The sequence below is a fragment of the Mirounga leonina genome, unplaced genomic scaffold (genome assembly GCF_011800145.1).
Source record: "Mirounga leonina isolate KUSES-001 unplaced genomic scaffold, KU_Mleo_1.0 Mir_114, whole genome shotgun sequence".
Taxonomy (NCBI): domain Eukaryota; kingdom Metazoa; phylum Chordata; class Mammalia; order Carnivora; family Phocidae; genus Mirounga; species Mirounga leonina.
Window position 1 is genome coordinate 45146619 of NW_023270265.1, and position 22653 is coordinate 45169271.

Consider the following 22653-nt stretch of genomic DNA (forward strand, 5'->3'; position numbering starts at 1 on the left):
CTGGTGTTGTCTACATCCTTTCAAAGTTATGCATCAGCCTGACCATCCCCTTGACTGCAAAGATTGTTGAGTATGGCTCATGATCACTGATGCAGGCTCAGAAGTGGCTTGTTTGGTTTGAAAATGCAGACTGAACTTGAATTCAGCCAAATCAGAATATCTGGCATAAAAATCCAAATTCTTGCATTTGTGAAAAAAATAAAAACAGAAGTTCAGGCTCAAAACAACAAATTATTTTATTATATTAACTGGCTGGATCTGAGAAAGAGCTGACCCTTTGGTCAGGAAACAGCTTTCTAGTTCACACAGTCCCCATCATTCAAATCCCTTATTTGTTTTATTTCCATGGCCCTTGGAAACTTTAGATTTTGAGTTTGTAACCTCTGGGTGATGGGCCAAATTTGTCAGCTGATTTTCCAGGCCCTCCACATCTAGACCAGGTGACCTTCCCAAACCTATGTGTCCTTCTATTTGACTCTGTGTCACAACAGAATCTTTCCTGATTCCATCCCACTGGCAGCTGGAGTAATATACCTACAAATGACAAGCTCTGCCAGGCTGCACCTGGCCCTTCCTGAGCCTCTCAACACCTAAGGCCCCTGGGGGGGGGGGCAGGGCACTACTTTCTGAGGCTCTCCTGGGACACTCAGCGTTTGCTGCCTGGTCTCATGTCTCAAATCCCCAGGAAATGCTAAGACTCTCAAGGGCAGCGTCTCTGCCTCTCTCTGCTTCCCCCAGCTCCCTAAATCTAGGACGTTCCCAATAAACAGTCACTGAATAAGACATGATAACATGCACAATCTCTCTTCATGTTCACAGGTGCTGATTCCACAGCTGCTCAGCCTACAGGTAGAACCCGTGTTACATTTGGCATCATCTACTAGACCTAGCATGATATAAGAAAGATCATGAGGTTTAAAGTCAGATCCTGGTTTGATTCCCAGCTTCATTCATTCACTCATCTGTTCATTCAGTGGATACTGACTGAACTATGTGCTACTCCGTGCCAATAAGCACTGGGGCCACAGCCGTAATCAAACCACCCCTCCCAGCTCCCTTCTGTCACTGGGTCTGCACCCTAATGGGAGGGACAGACATGGCATAGGATCACCCTCAGTTATGTTACCTCAGCCAAGTTATATCATCTCTTGATCCCGTTTCATCTGGATTTCTCTTTGCAAGAGTAGGAAAAACACAGAGAATTGAATGATTGAGAATTGAATATGACAATGCCCAAAGACACCTAGCACCTGACAAGCACTCACATAGTTCCTCCGTTTGGTCTAATGCTGACTAAGGGAGGTTGTGTGGGGAGTGCAAAGGGCCCTGAGCTGAAGGAATCTGATCCTGGCTGGTCTCTCTCCAGATGAATGACCTTAGCCATCACTCTCCATGTCATTAGAATAGGCACAGGGGATTCCACGCTCCCTAAAATTCTATGCCTTTGACATTCAGTGACTACACAGAGAGGATAAGCAGCCATGTGGACTGGTTGAATGAAGTGTATGCCACTGTGGAAAGCAAGAGGTTGTCGTTGAAGGACAGAGATGTAGGTCTTGTACTAGAAATTGAGGGACACTTTCCCACCTAACATCTTATTATGAGAATTTTCAAATAGGCAGCAGTTTGAAGGATTTAACAATGAGATCCTACCTACCTAGATCCCATGATAAATTTAGCGATCTTTCTATCATCTCTTTACTCATCCATCAACCCATCATATTTTTATTAATGTTTGATTTGTGTACCATAAGGCTCACCCATTTTCAGGTCCAGTTTGATGGATTTTGGTAATTGTGTGCCACTGTATAATCACCATGGCAGTGAAAATATAATACAGTTCCCTTGCCCTGAAAGGTTTCATCGTGTGTTTCAGGGTTGATGCTCTCCTCCCTCCCCCCACTCCATTTCCAGAAACTGCTGTGTGAATTTCCTTGCTTTGTTCAGGTGAAGTCATGACACACCTGGGGAGAGGGCAGCAAAGAGAGAGATCATGGCCAACTGATGGCCTCTCCTGTGGCAGGCCACATGGGGCAAATTGTCCATGAGCTTTGCTTTTCTGATGGCCATGTGGTGCATGTTCTTTTGTCAATGGGCAATAATACCATGTTCTGCCCTAAATGAAGATCTGGGGGCTATGATGTCACTGGCCTTAGAATGCAGTGTCATGGTTATTCCTGGTGAATCCTGGGAGGAGGCAGATGGCCCCTTGAAGCAACTGTTATCTTCTCCCAATGTTCTGACTTCTCCTTGATGACCTTCCTTTTTATCCACCAACAGCCTATGAGAACCTGCTTCCCACATCATTGGTGATATCAGCAGCTCAACACCCACCTTCTTCTGGACCTCCAGGTAAGGCTGTTTTTTTTTATATTATGTCTTCTGGACAATTTTTTTCATCCAACAATGGATGAATGAATGAATGAATATGTGTCACTAAGAATATATGTCACTGGGATTATATACAGCAATAAACAGAGCTGAAACTCAAGTAAACTAAGTTCCTGGGGGAAGAGGGGGAGTAACCTGTTACCAAAAAAGTGTGCTGAATACTCTGATGGGGGAGCACAGGGTGCCATGTGTAAGCAGAAGAGCCTCTCCATCCAGAGCCGAGGGGTCTGGGCAGGGCCTGAAGGGTGAGGGGGCAATGGGATTGTGCCAGGCAGGGAAGAAACCAGACTGACTCCCTGTGGGCTGCAGGGTGGAAGACATTAACATGTGTTCCAAATTCGAATATAGGGCTGGCCAATAACCATACAGAATTAGTGAACAGTGCAGTGGCTCTTTGAGATGATTTTCCGCTGTGATCAGGGATGAGTAATATTTCAGGATATTTGACCTTGAATTAAGTTTTGTTTTTTTCTTTTACAAATTAGGTCTAGTCTGAGGTCAGATAAGGCAGGAATAAAACATTGGATCCTTTAGTCTCTTAATCTAGCTGTATAGTCAAAAGATTCAGGGAGGAGAGAATGGAGCCATTATCACTCCCAGGGATCTGAGCATCCCCGATAGAATAGTGCCCAGCAGGTGCCATAGCTCCTAGCCATTGGCCAAGGTTTTGGGGGTGTGGCAATTACCAAAGGCGCCATTGTTGGCTCTGTGAGTTTCAATCACCTGAATTCACACTCCACATCTTCTTTTTTATGTTTTTTATGTTAGCATTGTTTATATATCTGTCCAAGCTCTCTTCTTTGCATACAATTTTTTATTGAGGTATAATTGACATATAACATTAATATTAGTTTCAGGACTACAACATAAGGATTCCACATTTGTATATATTGCAAAATGATCACCACAAAAAGTAACTTATCTAAGAAGGGAGTATGGATAAACAAGTCTATAAATTATCTATTGCCATGTAAAACCATCCCAAAACACAGTGGCTTAAAATGACTACCATCTACCACTGCTCATGAGTCTAAGGGTCAGCTGGGTTGTTCTGCCACTCTGGGATAGGCTTGGCTGGTCTTGGCTGACTCAGCGGGGCTTGCTCATGCATCTGTGGCTAGCTGACAGGTCAGCTGAAGACTGCTGGCCTAGGATGGCCTCCCTCACATGTCTTACAGTTCCATAGCTCTTACCTGAGGTGACAGAGGTGATGAGGTCATGCATCCTTTATCACCCATGGGCTAGCTCAAGCTTATTCACATGATCCCCTCAGTGTTTCCATGGAATGAACTAAAGCCCACCTGTCATGCCTCTTGAGGCCTCAGTTCCACATGAGTGCACCATTACTTCTGCCACATTCTACTGGCCAGAGCAAGTCACAGGCCACAGCTTAAAATCAAGGCGTGGGAAAATAAGCTAACTTCTTGATAGGCAGAGCAGCAATGTCACATCGTAAAGAGTGAGGATATCAGGAAGAGAAGCATGGTGGTCATTTTTGTAAATACTCTACCACAGGCAAGCAGTCTTAAATGAGTGTGGATAAGGAAGACATTACAGGCTTCTTAAAGCAGACTTACCTAGAGAATAGCATGGGAGCTCACATGACCTTGTGAAGAGTGTGAATAGCAAAGTCATGGAAAATAAGAAAAGCTAGGTTGGGTAGCAGATAGTCCAGTCATCGAAAGGCAGAGTGAGTGATGACCACCCCGTGACCCACGGTTCTTCCCCAGGAGGCTGGGCCCCCGTGCGGCTGGTAGGTGGCCATGGAAGATGCGCAGGCCGTGTGGAACTCTTCTACCAGGGAGTCTGGGGGACCGTGTGTGATGACCTCTGGGACCTGCCAGAAGCAAACATCATCTGCAGGCAGCTGGGGTGTGGCTGGGCCATTTTAGCCCCAGGTGAGGCCCACTTTGGGGAAGGCTCTGGGAAGATCCTCCTTGACAACGTGCACTGTGGGGGAGATGAACAGCACCTGGAGGAGTGCTCCCACATCGGCTGGTTTTCCCACAATTGTGGGCACGGAGAAGATGCTGGCGTGATCTGTTCAGGTAAACCCCTGCCCTCCCAGGCAAAGCCCAGCCTCGGCTCTTTCTGAGAGAATACCTTTCAAAAGACAATGTAAATCTAGCTGTTGAAAAGGAATCAGTACTTTACTTGCTCACAGCAGATATTTTCATCCCTCATGCTTACAGATGCTGAATACTCAACAGTCTCAGCCCCGGGTAAGGAAGGCGATATTTACATGGGCAGTTTCCCAAAATCTTGGGGAAGAAGTGCTGCTGGAAGTTGGATGTGTCATCCTGCAGGCCGGGGGAGTGACTGGGACATGTGGTGTCACCTGACTGTCCAATGGGAGAAATGGATAGTTCCTTAGAAATCATTTGATCCAACCTCACTTTCAACTTCTCCCCCATTTTATACACAGGAAGCAGATTCTAAATTTCTCAGACTTGTATATAGCACTTTCAGTTTGCCAGCTCCGAGGGTTACAAGGCAACAGAAGGGGTGGTTAAAACATAAGAGGTGGTTAAGGACATTTCTTACCCAGGAGCAGATGGCTGGTGGGCTGGACCTGGCCAAAGTCAAGGTGACCATTCCCACCTTCTCCCTGCTTCTGCTTTGTTCCTGGTGCCCACAGAACTTCTTTTGCTATGGTTTTCCCACATGCTCTTAATGCCAGCACCCAGAGTTTTCATGCCAGTGCCCACTCTCCTTCATCAAATCCCCAGGTTCCCTGATGATCAGGGCTCTTGATCAGAGGGTGAGTCATGAATAAAGCTGAGTAGAAAAGGTCTGATAAAACTTCAGGCATATTCCCTCCTGGGTTGTCAACTCTAGCAGGTGGGAATGGATTGGTCCTAGGAAAGGGTCTCTAGTGGGAGGTTCTGGGCCAGGTGTCACTGGTAGGAGATATGCAGGGGGCATGAAGGAGGATCCACAGCATCCTTAGATGTTGGCTCACCATCTCTGAGCAACACCAGGTCAAAGGAAGGGGTAAATTGGTACCTCTTCCTATTCTTTCCTGGAAGTCTCATAACTCCCAGGCCTTGGGTCACTAGAATTGGCTACAGTTGGCAGAATTTCCTGTCTTTAGTGTTCTTAAACCCCCAATTTAAAAATATCTCATTTGTGTGTATGACAAGAGGATAATTTATCAAAATCTGGAGAGGATCTAGATCAGTGCTTCTTCCATCCCACACATTAACGTCCCCTACATGTTCTGGCCTTGCCCCCAGAGATGACTCAGCAGTTCGGTGGTGGGGGGGCCCACTGTATTTGATCTGAGGTCCTCAGGGTATCATGTGCAGCTAGTGTTGGGACCTCAGAGCCAGCTGACGAGCCACATGTCCTTTGTGTGTTTGACAGATCGCCCACTGGCTGTCATAGCAGGAACAATGGCCACAGGTGAGACTTTGATATCCTTGGCTGCTCTGACCACCATCTTCTAGCTCAAGCCCTGAAGTGATTCTCCAAGGAAGTTGAGCAAAATACTACTGCCCTGGCTGGGTCACCCCTCTGAACCTGTGTTCTGAGTGAAGAGTCCAATAATGAAGGCAGATGAATTTATGGTTCCAATTCCATTTCTATGTAGTCAAAAAAGGCAGTCCAAATAATCAAGTGACACCAGCATGCTTGGTCTCCAGCATGGACACTACATGTGAAAGACAGGCATGTGGCTCTTAACATGGCAGTGTTGCCATGGAGCTACCCAAGAGCATCATTTCAGAGGGCTGCCACCATAATGACCATGTTCTTCTTCTCCACCCTTTTCCCTTCTCTGACAATCTCTATCTTCCTTATTCATGCTTTCTTTGCATCTTCCATTTTTTCCCCTCTGTTTTCGTCTGTATCTTGGGCTTCCAGAAGCTCCACTAAACTTTTCTTAGCACCACTTGGAGATAAAGCGTTAAAATAATACTGATGCCTGGAGAGCCTGGCTGGTCCTTCTGTGGAAGAGCCACAGATAGATGACCAGAGCCAATCGAGTGTAGGTCCAATTCTCATATGGCCAGATAGTCTGATGGAGAAAGCCATTGCCTTAGGTGTTACCTTTAATTTTGTACTGAATATTGGGCATATGGATACACAGACAAGCAGATGGTAAAACAAATGGACAAGTGGTGAACAGGCAGACACAGAATGATGTCAGTGTTGGAGGGGTAGATGACTCAGGGCAAGTTCTCTCCACTTAGTAGTGGATTTTTAATAGTGTAATTTTAATAAATTATAACAGATGGCAGATGGAACGCTGACATCTTCATAGACATAGAGGTTCCATGTAGACTCAGCTTTACTTGGGAAAATGAAGCCATTTACTCATTACTACTGGTGGCCTCACAAAAGTCAAACCTACAGAACCCACCACTAGGGAATAACAACCAGAGGGAAAGACTCTGGTTGATACTGGCTAACCGCTCTGCCCAGCAAGGCCACGTCAGGGTAGAATTCTCTAAACAAGTGAGAGGTGTTTCAAAATTCAGACACTCTCATACCCTAATCTCCTAAGTTTGTGAGTTTTTAGACTGGTGTATGCCTCTGATATGTCCTAAGACATACCTACAAGGTAATGACCAATGAGACGTTTTCGGTGAAAAAAAAAAATGAAAGGGAAAGAAAGTGTGAATTATATAAAATTAGTGAACTGAACAATGAAAAAAACCTGAAATTCTAAAATATTTTTCTTCTTTTAGAAAAATCTAGGTGTGGCAGAGTAATTACCAACTCATCTGGAGCTATTAGGAATCCCCCACAGAACGAAATGCATGACAACATAACCTGTGTGTGGGAAATCAAGGCTAATGCATCTGATCACATATTGCTGGCATTTCCATATCTTAAGTAAGTCACAAGTGCATGATTTAAGTATTCTGTGTAGTTTAAAATTCGAAGCATTTTTCTGTGCCATGAGTCCTTCATGCCCTTTTTAATTTTGAATTTTGAAATAATCATAGACACACAGGAAGTTACAAAAATAATACATAGAGTCCGATGTACCCTTCACCCAGCTCCCCCCAATGGTGGCATCGTCTATAACTGTAGGACAATATCAAACCAGGAAGTAATGCAATACTGCACTAGGTCATAGACCTTATTCTGTTTCACTACTTTCCATATCCACTTGTGTGTGTGTGAGAGAGAGAGAGAGAGAGAGAGAGAGAGAGTGAGAATGTATGTTTCAGTCTCTGGTTAAAGATGCAGATTTCAGGGAACCCCCAGACCTCACAAATCAAGAAATTTTAGGTTTTAATATTGTAAATAGTCAAGGTTGATGTCATTCACAAATGAATGTCTTATGGAAATTAACTCCCAGGAGCAACCTAAATTATTTATTACTTTTGAATTTTGCTTAATCAAAAAATGACTTAGAATGGACGGCTCATCAGGCTGAGGCATGGAGATGGTCTCCTGACTCTAACCCTGGGGGCATCTGGACAAAACTTCACAATGAAGAACAAGAGCTGACAGATCAGATGACTTGCACAAAGCAAGCAGGGCAGACTTGGTAGCGCGCTTCCCTCTAGGCAGGTCGCTTGCAGAGTTTGTAAATAGGTTGTTTGGAGCCTGAGGCCATGTCTTAGAGGCAGGCCATTGCTGGCCGTTGGCCCTGGGCTTCCAGGTACCTGCAGTCCCAGACCTCAGCAGGGGTCCACCTAGTGCTTCAGCCACCTATTCCCTCTTCCAGTTAAGATCCCATCTCCTCAAGAAAAAGTGGGATTAAAGGATTCTATACTATGTTTAAATGGCTGACAGGCTTTTAATCTGTCCCCAGTTTCATTGTCATGAAAGAAAGAGTCTGCCTCACAGCATACCTCTAAGATCTGCTAATGGGGAGGCTAAGAGGCAGCCATTGGTCTTTGCTTCCCTAGCCTAGATTGCACCAATGAATATTTTGAAATCCTGGACGGCCCTCCATCCTCAACAAAGTCCCTGGGGAAGACCTGCTCTGGGTCCTACCTCACCTACTCGTCCTCCTCCAGCTCACTGACCCTCGTGTACTTCCGAAGCTTCAACAACATAGGGAAAAACTTCGTTGCTTATTATTATTCTGCAGCCAAAGGTATGAATGCTGGTTAAAAGCAGGAGCTTTGGAACTGCAGCTGGAGTGCCTGCCTTGGGGCCAGTTAGAACCCCATCGCTTACTTTGTGACCCTGGATAAGAGACTCGACCTCTCTGTGCCTCAAACCATTCCCTGTATAATGGGGATAAGAGAAGCTTCCCTCCTAGGCTTGTCGTGGGGCTTACCTGAAATGACACAAGCCCTTGCACAGTGATGGTATATCATGTGCTCAGTACTTGGCAGATTCAACCCTGGGCCCGGTTCCCCATAAATACCTCATTACAGTCCGCCCATTAGGATGCCACTTCTGGAGTTACACTGAATCTAGTACTAGGTGGGTGTTTTAGGACCTACAGAGGAAGAAGAAGGTGTGGTCCCAGCCTAAGAGGGGCTCGTGTACAACCTGGAAGGAGTTCAAGACAAACCCATGTGATACAATTAGAGGACAAGTAGAATATACTAAATGAAGGCAAACAAATAGAATAGACTAGAATATACTAAATTGACACATGCATGCATCTCAGCAAAAGACATTAGAAAAGGGAAAGAGCCATGCGGGCTATAAACATGAAGGGAACATAGGAGGAAACAGCCTTAGATTTGTCTTTAAGCCTAGCCAGGCTGTGAGTCAAGAAATAGGGAGGGGGCACACAGGTGAAGGAGCAGTGTGAGCACAGAGATGGGAAGTACAGGACATGTGGCGAGACGCGAAGGCAGACAGAAGCTAAGCCAAGGGTTTCTGATTAAGCACAGGTACTCAAGGTTGGGTAATCACAGCAACAGTGATCAAAGTGGCAACGAACATTTACCGAATGCCTATTTTATGCGAGGCAACCCTGTAAGCACTTTATACATGTTACCTCCTTTCATCCTCACATGAACCCATGGTTCTTCCCTTTTTACAGATGGGGAAGCTGAGGCTAGAGAGGTTCCGTAATTGTTCCGAGGTCACCCAGTCATGGGTCCTGCACTATTTACCACTGAGAGAAAAGACGCTTACCACTGAGAGAAAAGACGCTGCCTCATGGACCTCATGAGCAGTTCTAGCTTCCGCCTTGGCTGAGATGCTGTTCAGACTAGTCTCCCACCCTGTTAGCGAGCGCCAGGGCAGCTCAGTGAGCACGCTTGGGAAGTATGCTATGAAACACAGAGGAGGCACTCTGTGTCACAAAGTGGATCAGAAGAAGTCACTGTCACTGCGATTGAACAATTACTGACGAGGCTTCTTTGTCATTGCAGAGGCAAGTTCAAGGACCCCACATCTAATCAGTGAGTCGCATTTACTGTTGCTACTCTATCTTCATTCCTCATTTGTGTGTCTTCCTCTGTCTGCCCTCCTGGTGCTTGGAGTGTCATAGTTCGATCTCTGTCTTACACATTTCCTAATTTCCTGCATCAGTCCAACTAGCTGAGAGGTCTGTCAGTCCAGGTTTTGCACAAGCATGATGACCATTCACCATGGAACCAAGTTAAATATACCAATAATTGGGTTTCTATAAATTGATAATTGCCAATTTGATTTCTTAATTCCTTGCTTTTATCAAAAACAGTAAGACACACCTAATCAAGCACTGCACACTTAGGGAAAGTTAACAAAACAGAAGCATGTAGAAGAAATGGCTTTTTCCCTAGAAGGGCACCATGCATGTTTGCATTTTGGCACAGGATGGCACAATTTAAGTGTCATTATATTTCCAGTGACTGGACAGAAGGGAATATTTTTTCTGTTGGATCCTACACGTCTGAGGAGCAACATAAACCGAGTTTGACTTGGGAGGTCACTTATTATAAAGATGCCAGGGAGAATGAATCAACCAGAATCTTGGCGTTTAAGGGATATAGCCATCTTGACCCTTTTTATCTGAAGGGTGTCATCTTGTATTCACAGCAATCCCAACAGCAACACCCAAGACAGTGACAGCAAGACCAGGTAAGCCCTGGGATGCATTCATTCATTTACCAACTATCCTTTCCTCTTGGTACCTGCATTGGTATGTGCTGCATGGGCAGGAACTGGACCAACTGCAAGTAGTTCCTCTGTTTGCAAAATGGGCCAGTTGACTCTATGCACATTTTTAGGACCATCCAAAACTCTTGGGATCCTTTGGCTCTAGCATCCCAGGGTGAACAAAGTTCATTTTTTTCAGTGTTTTTCAGAGTCTTCAAAGCCTGAGCAGCTTCCAAGTGCCTTTAGTGGGGTTCTATCTTTTTTTTTTTTATTTGGCCAGTCTTGCTCATAGTTAACCTATATGTGCATAACTAATAGGCTTTTTCAAAGTGAGTAGAGCATCAAAGCCATTCCAGAGGCAGTGAGATGGAATATCAGAGAAAAATACTGAACTTTGGAACCGGAAGTGCTGACTTTAGATCTGCTACTTCCCAGATGTGGGATTTGGGGTGAATCATTTCACCTCTCCAACTTTCAGTCTCCTTATGGATAAAACTGGCATACTGGTGCTCTTCTGCTTGCCTCCTGAGTTATTACAAAGGTGAAGATGAATACATACACGCGCACACACACACACACACACACACACACAAAGGCGTTCCACAAAGCCACAAATTACTGTGAATATTATTCACAATTTTTGTCTGCATTTAGCTAAAATAGATTGGCACATACCTCTGGCCCAATAGGTACTCGATTAATGAATGCTTTAGGCTAAATGTTATTTTGACAATCTTAATTGCATATTAACCTCCAACTAGGAGGTTGAGCAGTTGACTGGCTCTTTTATCAAGTTCCCCATCCCTAATAGTAGTGTCAGGGTGGAGAGCTCAACCAGCTCATGGGCAATGTGCAGTGTCTCTAGAAGACAATGATCACCAGGTCTCTATCTGCAGGGGACTGGCCAGAGCTGCGGCTGGTAGGCGGCTCAGGTCGGTGCTCAGGACGCGTGGAGGTCCTCCACCAGGGGGCCTGGGGCACCGTGTGTGATGACCTCTGGGACCTGAACGAAGCCGAGGTCGTGTGCCGACAGCTGGGGTGCGGACGGGCCCTGTCTGCCCTGGGGAAGGCCCACTTCGGCCCGGGCTCTGGAAACATCTTCCTGGACAACCTGCAGTGCTCTGGGGTGGAGCTCCACCTGGGCCAGTGTGCCCACTCGGGCTGGTCGGAGCACAACTGTGGCCACCACGAGGATGCCGGCATCATCTGCTCAGGTAGCCCCTCCCCTCTCGGGCAGTAATTTCTAATGTTTTTATTGAAGACATTTTGAAACTGTGCATCCCAGATGGAATTTATCCATCTGCCCATTTGCTCATTCTTTCATAAAACAATCCTTGAGCGTCTGCTCTGCACCAAGCCCTGGGCTCACACACACCCTTGGGCAGCGCCAGGTTGCACACGGGAGGTCTCGAATGTTTGTGTACCCCAGCCCCACCTGAGGTATTGCAATGCAGAATCCTGGGCCTCGGCCCCAGAGATCACGACTAACTAATTTGGGCAGGGCTGCTGGAATCTGCCTTTTCACAAGTAGTCTGGGTGATTCAGCATAAGAGGGGCCATGGGTAATCCTGCACTGCCTGAGGTGGTGCAGAGATGACCCAGCTGCTGTGTCCCACCCCTCCCAAGGCCAGAGACCCTGCCAGAGGAGGGCTGATCAAAGGCAAGGGTCCTCTCCCCTTATTCCCCACCTGCACCCTTTCCCCTCGATCTGCCACCTGCACCCTCGTTACCCCTCCCCCATGCTTTGGATTCACTAAAGAGAGTGACCTATTGCCTTTCTTTTTGCATTCAGATGCAGAAGAGCTGCCTCCTCCCACACCTCCAGGTATGTCCATATTTTTTTCTAGTCCAGACAACTTTCCAATAATAATAATATCAAATTTACTTGCAAATGCTAAGAAACAGGCACTGTTCTGAGCCCCTCACATATATAACTCATTTAATCCCCACAATAATGCATTGAAGCAAGTACTTTTCCAGATGGGTGAACTGAGGCAAAGAAAGTTAGTAATGTACCCAGGGCCAGCCAGTGGATTTGAACCCTTGGCCACCAGTCTCATTGACCACATCCTTTCACTGACCCCAGCTCCACAAAGACAAGGTAAAATTAGCACAAAGACGGGGAGACATTTTGCTCAGACTCTTGCTAATCCTGCAAAAAGGCATTTTATATTTTACAGAAGAGAAATTTGAGGCACAGAAAGGTTGAGTAACTTTCCTGAGATCACTCAGTAAGTTAATGGTGGAACCGAGTACTGACACTGATCAGTCTGCCCACAAAGTACATGCTCTTGGGGATCTTATGACTTTTGCCTATTTTCAGAGATTTTCTAACTTAAGGATTGAGTGATATTCATCTGTAATAAAAACCAAAGATTAGAAAAACCAGACCAACACATGCAATGTAAATTCTGAAATGATACTGGAGGTAAACAAAAAGGCATTTTGTTTCATTGCAATAGACATTTCTGAGCATCTGCACCGGAGCAGGCATGATGCTAGGGTTTCTGTATAAATAAATTTATCTCATCCTCAGAGCTGAGGATTAAGGAGATCCAAAAGCCTGCCCAAGATAACTCAATTAGAAAGTAGCAAAACTAGGGGCACCTGGATGGTTCAGTCAGTTAAGCATCCAACTCTTGATTTCGGCTCAGGTTATGATCTGAAGGTCATGGGATTGAGCCCCATGTCAGGCTCTGCGCTCAGCAGGGAGTGTGCTGGAGATTCTCCCTCCCTCTCCTTCTGCCCCTCCCCCGACTCGTTCATGCTCTCCCTCTCTCTCTCTCAAGTAAATGAATAAATAAATCTTCAGAAAAGGGAGAGAGAGAGAGAAGAAAGAAAGTAGCAGAACTGGACTTTGCAGACCCCATCTCACCCTTTGAATGAACCTGGCTGCCTCCACATACACAAGTCATAAGTCATTGGCAGAAGCATCTCTCTTGGACACTTGCGTAGAGAAGTGGGATCATGAGTGGGAGGGAGGACTGTCCAAATTTCCAAGGCCATGGATAGAGGTCAAGGGCAGTGGATATTCAAATGAAGGCCTACCTGTAGTTCTCATTTTATATAACTCAGCTATACTGAAGCTTACATAGATGACAGGGAAACGAGGAGGACCATGTTGAGTGGAAGAAACCATCCTGGTTATGTGTTGCTACTCCAAAAACAGAGTGGTTTAACACCACAGCCATTTAATGATATGTTATGTTGTTGTGGGTCAGGAATTTGGGCAGGGCTGGGATAGGAGATTCTTCTGTTCCACGTAGCTCTGAGCAGGGTCACTCGGTGGAGCTCGCCTACAGGGTGGTCCTGAGACTTGAGGACAGCTGCACTCACATGCTCTGTGCTTGGAGGAGACTGCTGGAAGGGAGGGCTCAGCCAGGGCCCTCTTCCTCTCCAGGTGGTCTCAGGACTCCTCACACGGTCTCTCCTGCAGCAGACTAATCAGACTCCTTGCAAGGTGGCTCAGGGTGCCACAGACAAGCCCGTGTTCCCAGAGACAAGAAGTGGAAGCTTCGGTCTCTTAAAGCACAGTGTCACTTCCACCATATTCTGTTGGCCAAAACAGAGGCCACCCAGGTTCAAGCAAGGAGACGTAGATCCCACTTCGTGACAGGAGGCATGTCCAAGAATGTGTGGCCTTCTTTAATCTGCCACAGGACAGTAGAAATGTTCACTCAGCACCTTCAGACCTTTCTCAGATGGCACTAAGTACCTTGACACTTCAGAGAAACCCCTTCACGTTTCACTAACTTGTAGATGAAATGCAGTATTTTTCCCCTGGATGTCAGCATGACCTCCCTTTTTTCCCCCCTTCTAGGTCTTTCCACAGCTTCTCGGGATTATATAACAGGTAGTCACTTGTTTTAAATTGAGATGTAACTCCACACCGAGAGAACCGTCACAGCAGATGCTAGGCAGTGTGCCCAGGATGTGGCACAGAGAGGCTGGCACGACACGGCTGAGGGGCTGCTTGCCCACCTCCCAGGCCAGTCCTGTCATGGCCCCTTCCGTGAGAACGCCAGGGGAGTCAGGACCTCAGCCGACACAGCCCCTTGGTCAAGGGGCATCCATTTGCACTGCTAAGGCCTGTAAATACTGACTTGCTAGCCAAAGGGACAGGCTGGGAAGGGGGTATGTGGATCTGCCCAGGTAAGAGTAGGTGGGAGGGTGACAGAGACTGTGGCTGGTCACACCTGGTGGTACCCAGCCTGCCTTCTCCGGGTACAGTCCTGTAGGGGGCACCCATGATGGGTCCCAGCTCATGTGTAGAGGTTTCAAGAAACCCGTCCCAGGGTTCTCGTGTCTGTCTGACCTGGCCCAGTTGTAACTACAACACGGCCAACAGGATAGCTCCGAGATGACTGGGCGCGTCCCTACTTCCCGCCATCTGTCGGAGGAAAGACCAAGAATCTTGGAATTCTGGGAGCATTACCAGTTAGTTGGCAAAAACAGGAAGGAGCAAATTAAGCAGCTTGGTAATTTAGGGGACAGGGTCAACAACTCATGTTATGTTTTCAAGTTTCCTCTAAAATAATTCGATGATTCTAAGATTTTTGCTTTTTTGCACGGCATGCTGCTTTAAGTGTATGTGCACGTGTGTACATAGGCATGTGTATTGATTTATATGAATATGACGTAAAATACAATACGGAAGAAATTAGATTTCACTTGTGTAACTCTTATAAATCCAAAGACCTGTAAGTTCCAGTCTCAGTAGATACTGAGTTAAAGGAAACACAATCTACCCAGAAAAGGTGGTGAAAAAGAACTTAAGGGGGTGGCCAGTCACAGTCCCCTTCAATGAAGGCCACATCGTCCCCTTCTCTCTGGCTCCTCAGACCCCAAAGTTGTTCTGGAGCTTCTTGTTCCCCAAACCTTCCCAAACTCGCACCATGCCCAGGCTCAATAGAATCTGTCCCTTCGTCCCTCCTCCCCAACCCCCCATGTAGATCCTCTCTGCCTCTTTCCCCACAAGCAAGAATCCTTCTGCCTTAGAAGAAGGAGGAGATAGTGAACAGACCTGACAAATATAATATTTTCTTTGGCAGAGGGTAAGGGGAGAGGAAAAGGCAGAGAACTCCCATATTTTAATATTTTTGCCCCATCAGGATGAGATTGAATGGGCCCTCCTTCCCTGGAGATGTTTAGGCTAAAAGTCTGTCCAGACACCTGGGTGTGCCCCCCGCACCCTGGGTGGACCACTGCCTGACTCCACCAGACCACCAGGTGTGAGAGGGTCATGACTGGGGTTCCATAGCTGGTGCCTCGGGGCACATGCTGACATCCTTTTTCCTCTGGCTTTAGGGGGAAGTAGCGCCTGTGGAGGGGTCTTGTCAAGTCTCTCTGGATCCTTTTCCAGTCCACTGTACCCGGAAAGCTACCCGACGGACATCCAGTGTGTTTGGGAGATTCATGTGGATAAAAAATTCCGCATAGAACTCATGATTCCAACTTTGAAGTAAGAAAACGACTTTTTCAGAGAAGATTCTTTCTAAATGTGAATTCAGAATAAATATATTTCTTTTAGTGGGAAACATTTGGCGGGGGGGACAGAAGAACACGAAATTCTTCCCAATTTGAAGATCAAATTAATTTTGTAGCGCTATCCAACAAGTTGCTTCTGGTTTGAAAAATTGAATAAGTGGTTTATTGACATATTTAACTCAACCTTATGATGATAGCTTTTCTTTTAATTTTTTTCTAAGAATGTCACCCAAATCCTCCTTACCAGCTTGGCCCTTGTTATACAATGGGTACCAATAGTTATCCTCTTAGATTTTCTCTTTCCTTTATTTAAACTTTAAACAAGCAGTAGAAGGCTTTCATACACACCCACGAGCCACCTACTCCAGCCCCAGGCCCTGGGTCTTCTCAGTGCAGCCTCCAAGTAAAAGGAGCCAGGGCAGACATGGCCTTATCTCTGGCATGTAGGGGATACATTTCTCTAAGGCACTGACATTTTTTATCTCCATGGCATGAAATAATAACTGACATTTTTTTAATGCTGGCTGTGTATCCATGCTCTGTACTATGTGTATTGTATGCTTTGTAGTATTCCAGCATCACTACAGCCCGAAGGTATATGCCCCTGTCATCTCCATTAGAGATGAGAACCTGAGGCTCAGAGATGTTAACTGACTTGCCCAAGGCTAACCAGCTAGGTCTGTCTGCTGTCAAAGCTCCACCTCTTCTCCAACTTGTGATTCTGTGGGCAGAGTCTGCGCAAAGCCCTTCTTGTATATGACACTCAGCTTGCTACAAACACAGCAACACTATGAGATGCTATGAAAATCCACCTTTAGCATACACTGAATTACTGTTCGGTCCATGGAGTCAGGCACACCCTGTGCCAAAGAATATCCTAGAAACCTATTGTCTTTGTTGATTAAAACCCTAAGGACACAGAGAGCCCACAAGGAAGTGAGAACCTTGAACCCACACTTCCAAAGTCCTTCTTATCATAGGTAATCTGTTCCTTCAAAATCGGCCTCACACACATCCCTCATGAGTGACTGCCAAAGTGCAGATACTCTCTACATGCTGACATTTTTATTTTAAAATCAAGCTTTTTCTCCCCAAGAATTTGAGTGTGGAAAATGTTGTGAAATATAGAGATAGGAAAATCTGGGTGTGATATTGATTACATGATGATCATCAGGGGGTTGGCCTGGGAAGGATTTATTTGCAATGTACACTAGCATTTCTAATGTTCCGTGTAGATGGTGATTGGCCAGAGCCATTATAATTTTTGGTTTTCTGTTCCTAAGTTGTAACCATAAGCCTCCCACAACCCTCAGACAGAATAAGACTTCTGGAATAAGACATCTGTAGAAGTTAACTGATACTTTATATGTCAATATGCAGTTTAAAGTAAATCCAAATATTTAATCCTATGATTGTCATACTTTTTTAAGTTTTAAGATCTAGGAAGCTTGAACCTGCCATTCTAACCCTCCACTTCAATGCCCCCAGCCTGGAGGATATCCTTGGATGCCCCTACGACTCCGTTGAAATCTTCGATGGCCCCAGGATTGCCTCGCTGTCCATGGGGAAGTTCTGTGCCTCAACAGCTGTGATATTTTTCTCCTCCTCAGACATCATGACCGTGGTGTTCCGAAGTGATTCTATGATCACCAACACTGGCTTTTATGCTCTGTTCAATGCAATTCCACAGGGCGAAGGAGAGTCAGGTAGGAAGCTTCAGGTCTTTAAAAGACAGAACAGTTTTCTATCTTGAGAGACTCCTCTATTCGCAAAGGCCTGGGATTCAGTTTTTAAAACACCCCACAACTGGCCCCATAAGCCCTGCTGTGTCGCTGTTAGATTTTCCCACTAAGAGCATCACATGGGCAATTGAAATCAGGCAGTGATGTGAGGCTGAAATGACAAGATGATTTGGGGGTAGTGGTAGTGCCTGGGAAGACAGCCTGGGGGACAGAAGAGAATGCCTGGGTGGGGAGGGTGCTCCTGCGGCTTGAGTGGGAATAGAAGACCTTGCTCGGGGACATGTGATGGGTGACAATGAAGGGGCATTCCAGGCAGAGAGAACAGCAAATACAAAGGCTCTTGGGGACACGCTAGAGAAACAGAAACCAAGGTGAGTGTGGCAGAACTTGTGAACTCAGTAAGGGAAGGTCTCCAGGAGACAGCATGCCATTCCAGGTGGCCAACGCCCATCAGCCCAGAAATAGCCATCCCCATTGGGCTTTAAAAAGTCATAGACACCCTGGTGTCCCAAGTCCTTCAGGGGATTAAATCTACACTTACCCAAGTCATGTTCAAAAACAGAGTTGTGGACCCCTTCCCCCAGGACCCCAGTATTGTGTCAAGAGACCCACACAGCAAGACCTGTTACTGAATCAAGATGGCCTTAGGCTTTGTTCTTGCCTTTATTTGCCTTAGACACAAATGCAGGAGTTTGAAATCCTTCCTACTTAAAACTTCCTAAGCTCAAAACTAAAACCCTGCTCTATTTAGAAGATGGACCCCAGCTGCGGCTGGTGGGCGGATCTGGACGGTGCTCAGGACGCGTGGAGGTCCTCCACCAGGGGGCCTGGGGCACCGTGTGCGATGACCTCTGGGACCTGAATGAAGCCCAGGTGGTGTGCCAACAGCTGGGGTGCGGACGAGCCGTTGCAGCCCCTGGAAAGGCTCACTTTGGCCCCGGCTCCGGAAACATCCTCCTGGATAACATTCAGTGTTCAGGAAGCGAGAACCACCTTGGCCAGTGCCCTAGCTCCGGCTGGTTGGACCACAATTGTGGCCACCATGAGGATGCAGGTGTCATCTGCTCAGGTAGCCTCTCCTCCCATGGCAGGTTCTTTCTGACCTTTGGACCAGCAGAATGTGAGTGATGATGGAGGGTGTGCACAGAGCAGGGCCAGGGGAGCCGAGAACGGTGGCCCCACAAGAACGTCCCCTCAGCCAGATTGACAAAGAATGCTGAGAGCCTGACTCCACTCTAAAGAAATGTATGCAGAGCCATGCGATTGCCAGGTCCTTCTCTCTGCAACCTTTCCTGGGTCCGAGCTCCTTTTCCAGATCCTAACGTGTCCTTGTTCTTGTTTATGTCACATGAACCTTGCCTACTTGAGACCTGCTCACAGTAGGAAACCACCACTTGTCTTCATAAAATATAACTTAGATTTCCTAAATTTACCTTTTTTTTTTTTAATTCATGCAGATGCCGGGGCCTGGGCTCCAGATGTGACCCCTACATCCCCAGGTAGGTCCAATACTGTGAACTTCTAATATCTCTGCAAAGTGAATAAGAAATCTAATCTGTCTTGACCTAGACACTGGTGGACAGTGACCTAGGCACTGATCTCCCAAGGGAGTTTTGAAATTCCCAATGCCCAGGCTGCACCCAGACCAGTCACATCAGAATCTCGGGGCTCACACCAACCAGGTCATCAGTAATACTTAAAGCCTCCCATGTGATTCCAACGTGTAGCAAGCTGAGAACCAGCCACATTTCCCGAATGAGATGGCAGCCAAAACTCCCCTCTGGACAGCAGAGCAAGGAAGGGCAAGAGGGGAAAGGGGCAAGAAGTTCCATCACTATGGCTGAGAAGAAGGTCAAGATGGGGAGGAGAGAAGGTAGGAAGGTTTGCTTCCCAGGAACATGAGTTGGAAATTGAAAGTGTGGGAGAAAACACAGATGAGTCCATGCCACACTCTCCCAGTGGGTGAAGAACAGGCTGAGCGTGAGAAGTAAAGCCATTTGGAGCTACTCTGGGAGCCTTCGGACTTTGCCAACCACGCAGGAATAGAGAAAGGGTACACATCGTTCTGGTAACCGACTCAGAGTCAGTGGGTGGCAGTGACCTCCAAACTCAAGACTCCAGTGATATCTGAGCACGTGTGGTCCTGCCTCCTGCAGCTGCCTACCTCTTCTGGACAGGCTCTCAGCTGCCCACTTCCCTACCTGCTGGCACCCTGGGCCCCACCCGGCCTCCTTCCCAGCCCTGCGCAGTGATTACCTCCACCCTTTGCCTTCACCGGGAGCCTGGGTGTGGGGAAGGTCAAGGTTGAGGAGTACCCTGTAGTGTTTGGGGGCTAGGCAAGGTGGCCAGCAGCCTCTCCCTACCTGGGGCTGGCACCACCTTGGCACATTTGGAGGGACACTTGGTGGGGGCGGGGTCTCTTACCCACTCTAGTCCAGATCCCAAGGGCTCCCAGGTTGAGGTCGCCATCCCCTGGAGGCTGCCCATCTCATGTAGGATGCAGAAGTGAACCTATGGGAAAGGGCGATTGACTTCCCCACCTCCAGCTGAGGCCCCACATTTTCATTTTGCATTGGGACCAACAAAGCATGCAGCAGCCGTGGAGGGGAGGCAGAGCTCACAGAACCATTTCTCGGGGACTGACAAGCAGCTAGCTCCCTTTGGTGCCCTCTGGCTTTTCCTTTCTTCCCCAGTGAGTAATCTCCCCTAGCCTAGAGCCGGAGAGGAGGGGGAAGAAGAGAGGACATGGCTTTCAGTTCATCAGACAGCTCTGTGCCAAGTCCCACTTGCAATCTAGGGTTGCAAACCTCAGAAGGCTTTTCTCTTTTCTCTCTGCTACAATATTTCTTTTCTGAGGCACAGATGCATAACTGAGTGAATAAGAGAATGCATCATGGAATAAAAGACACTAGGGGGAAAAATGAAACCTTTTATGTCTAAATACTATCCACCAGTAGGTGAACGACTTCTCAATAAAGCATTATATATTTGCAGGGACACACACACAAAATAAGGCTTTTGCCATTTAATTCTCCCAGGGAAACACTGCATCTCAAACATTTGAACAAAAGGGAATTGCTTCTTTTTTTTAAAGCTTTATTTATTTATTTGAGAGAGAGAGGGGGAGATAGAGTATGAGGGGGTGGAGGGGCAGAGGGAGAGGGAGGGAGAATCATAAGCTGACTCCTCGCTGAACATGGAGCCAGACGTGGGGCTTGATCTCACCACCCGGAGATCGCAACCCTGAGATCCCTACCTGAGCCAAAACCAAGGGTCAGCTGCTTGACCGACTGCACCACCCAGCGCCCCAAAAGGGAATTGCTTCTGAGACAACTTGAGGTCAGAAAAAACTTACTCTGCGGCTGTCCAGCACCCTTCCTGGCGAAGGACTGAGAGGCCCAGGTGCCATAGGCTCTCACTGCTCAGCGGTTTGTGGCAATGCCGCCCAAGGAGAAGGACCATGGAGACAAAGGATTTCTCGAATGCATCTGACCCATTTGCTTCAAACTCCATGCCCACGAATCCCTGGTGTGAAACTCTGACAAGCACCAGCTTTCCATTGGACAGGCTTTCAAAACCTGCCCTGCCCTTGACCTGCCAGGCAATGGTGCCTAAGGATACATCTAGAATATAGAAATATATGCCTCACAGAAATCAAAGGCGAAAGGACACAGGAAAGGAGGAAGCTCCCCACTGGGGCCCGTCGATCCCAATGGAACGCTTGTCCCACCTGCCTTTCCCACCCAGGCTCTCGGCTGTCTGGTGTTTGTCCCTTGTCCCTATGCCTTTCTGCATGCTCTGCAGTGGTGTGCGCTCATAAGTGCAGTGATGTTACTGTGGGTGATGCCTCGTGACTGATCGATCTCAGGATAGGCCTGGGGGGCTGGTGGATCCTAAGGCAGAAGAGAAACAAGTCACGTAGCTGTGCGTTGTCTGTGATTTCTTGGTGAAACACTGAAAGAAGGGGAGAGACCACATCCCACATTAGGTGAGAAAAGAGAAATGAGGGAGCCCACACCACGTAGCAAGACTCAAGGGTAGTAACAGGTTCATTCATTTGTATGTAACTATACGATGCTTTTGCAATGCTGAGCTCTTTCCTGATTTTCTTTGGTTTCGGTTTTTGCAGGTCCCATCCCTCAAGGGCCTACACCGCAAGGTGGGCCTACGCCACAAGGTAACTCTCTTTCATTGAAAGTATAACCTGTAAAGGGTGGAATCACTCTGATAATTCATAAAAGCAGAATAGATGTCTGCCTGTCCTGGCTGCCTGAGGGGAAGGAATTGGTGGGGTGGAGCCCTCACAGATGGATGGATCGTCTACATCTGAATTGAGCTGGTTTGCATGACAGGAAGCTGGGCAGAGCATTAATGAGATATCAACTAGACACCCCACACCTGTCACATATATGTCCCATCCCATTTCCACTCTTGCCTACAATCTTAGGGTCCCACCCTGGTACCAGTCACACATCTTTTCTTCCCCCTCATTCCCTCTCAGGGGTACAATCACACACCAGCCAAGCTACAATGATGCCTAAACCACCATGATCCCTTCCCATTTTGTGATTCCCTGTTGAGCTTGATGGAATTCTGGATTCTACTCCTAGGAAAAGACAAGGTACATGCCTGAAGAAACCAACCAGTGGTCTCTTGTCTGCCCACAGGAAGAAGTAACTCTTGTGGGGGAGTAATTTCAAGCCTCTTGGGCTCCTTCTCCAGTCCTTGGTATCCAACGAACTACCCCACTGACATGGAGTGTATCTGGGTGATACATGTGGCTGAGAAGTTCCACATAGAACTGGCGATCCCAAGCCTGAAGTAAGCAGCTTTGCCTTTTTCTACTTCAGAGGCCAGATTAGACTGGAATCCACACTTTCCTCAAGGAGGTGGCCTTTCCACGTACCTAGTCAACTTGGCAGCTGTAACAAAAATATCACAAACTGGGTAGCTTCATAAACAACAGAAATTTATTTCTCACAGTCCTGGGGGCTGGTAAGTCCGAGATCAAGATTCAGGGTCTGGT

General features: G+C 47.0%; 1 protein-coding gene across 1 annotated transcript; it reads left to right on the forward strand.

The window, feature by feature from the left end:
- The first annotated feature begins 4357 nt into the window (after positions 1–4357).
- LOC118027351 (putative DMBT1-like protein) lies at positions 4358–22452 on the forward strand. The gene is given in 14 exon segments (XM_035030632.1): positions 4358–4439; positions 5758–5796; positions 7083–7230; positions 8259–8449; positions 9690–9719; positions 10339–10380; positions 11226–11612; positions 12191–12223; positions 14219–14251; positions 15706–15859; positions 17374–17591; positions 18379–18696; positions 20392–20425; positions 22299–22452. Coding segments are annotated over 13 exon segments (1752 nt in total). The 5' UTR covers positions 4358–4439; positions 5758–5786.
- Positions 22453–22653: the final 201 nt, after the last annotated feature.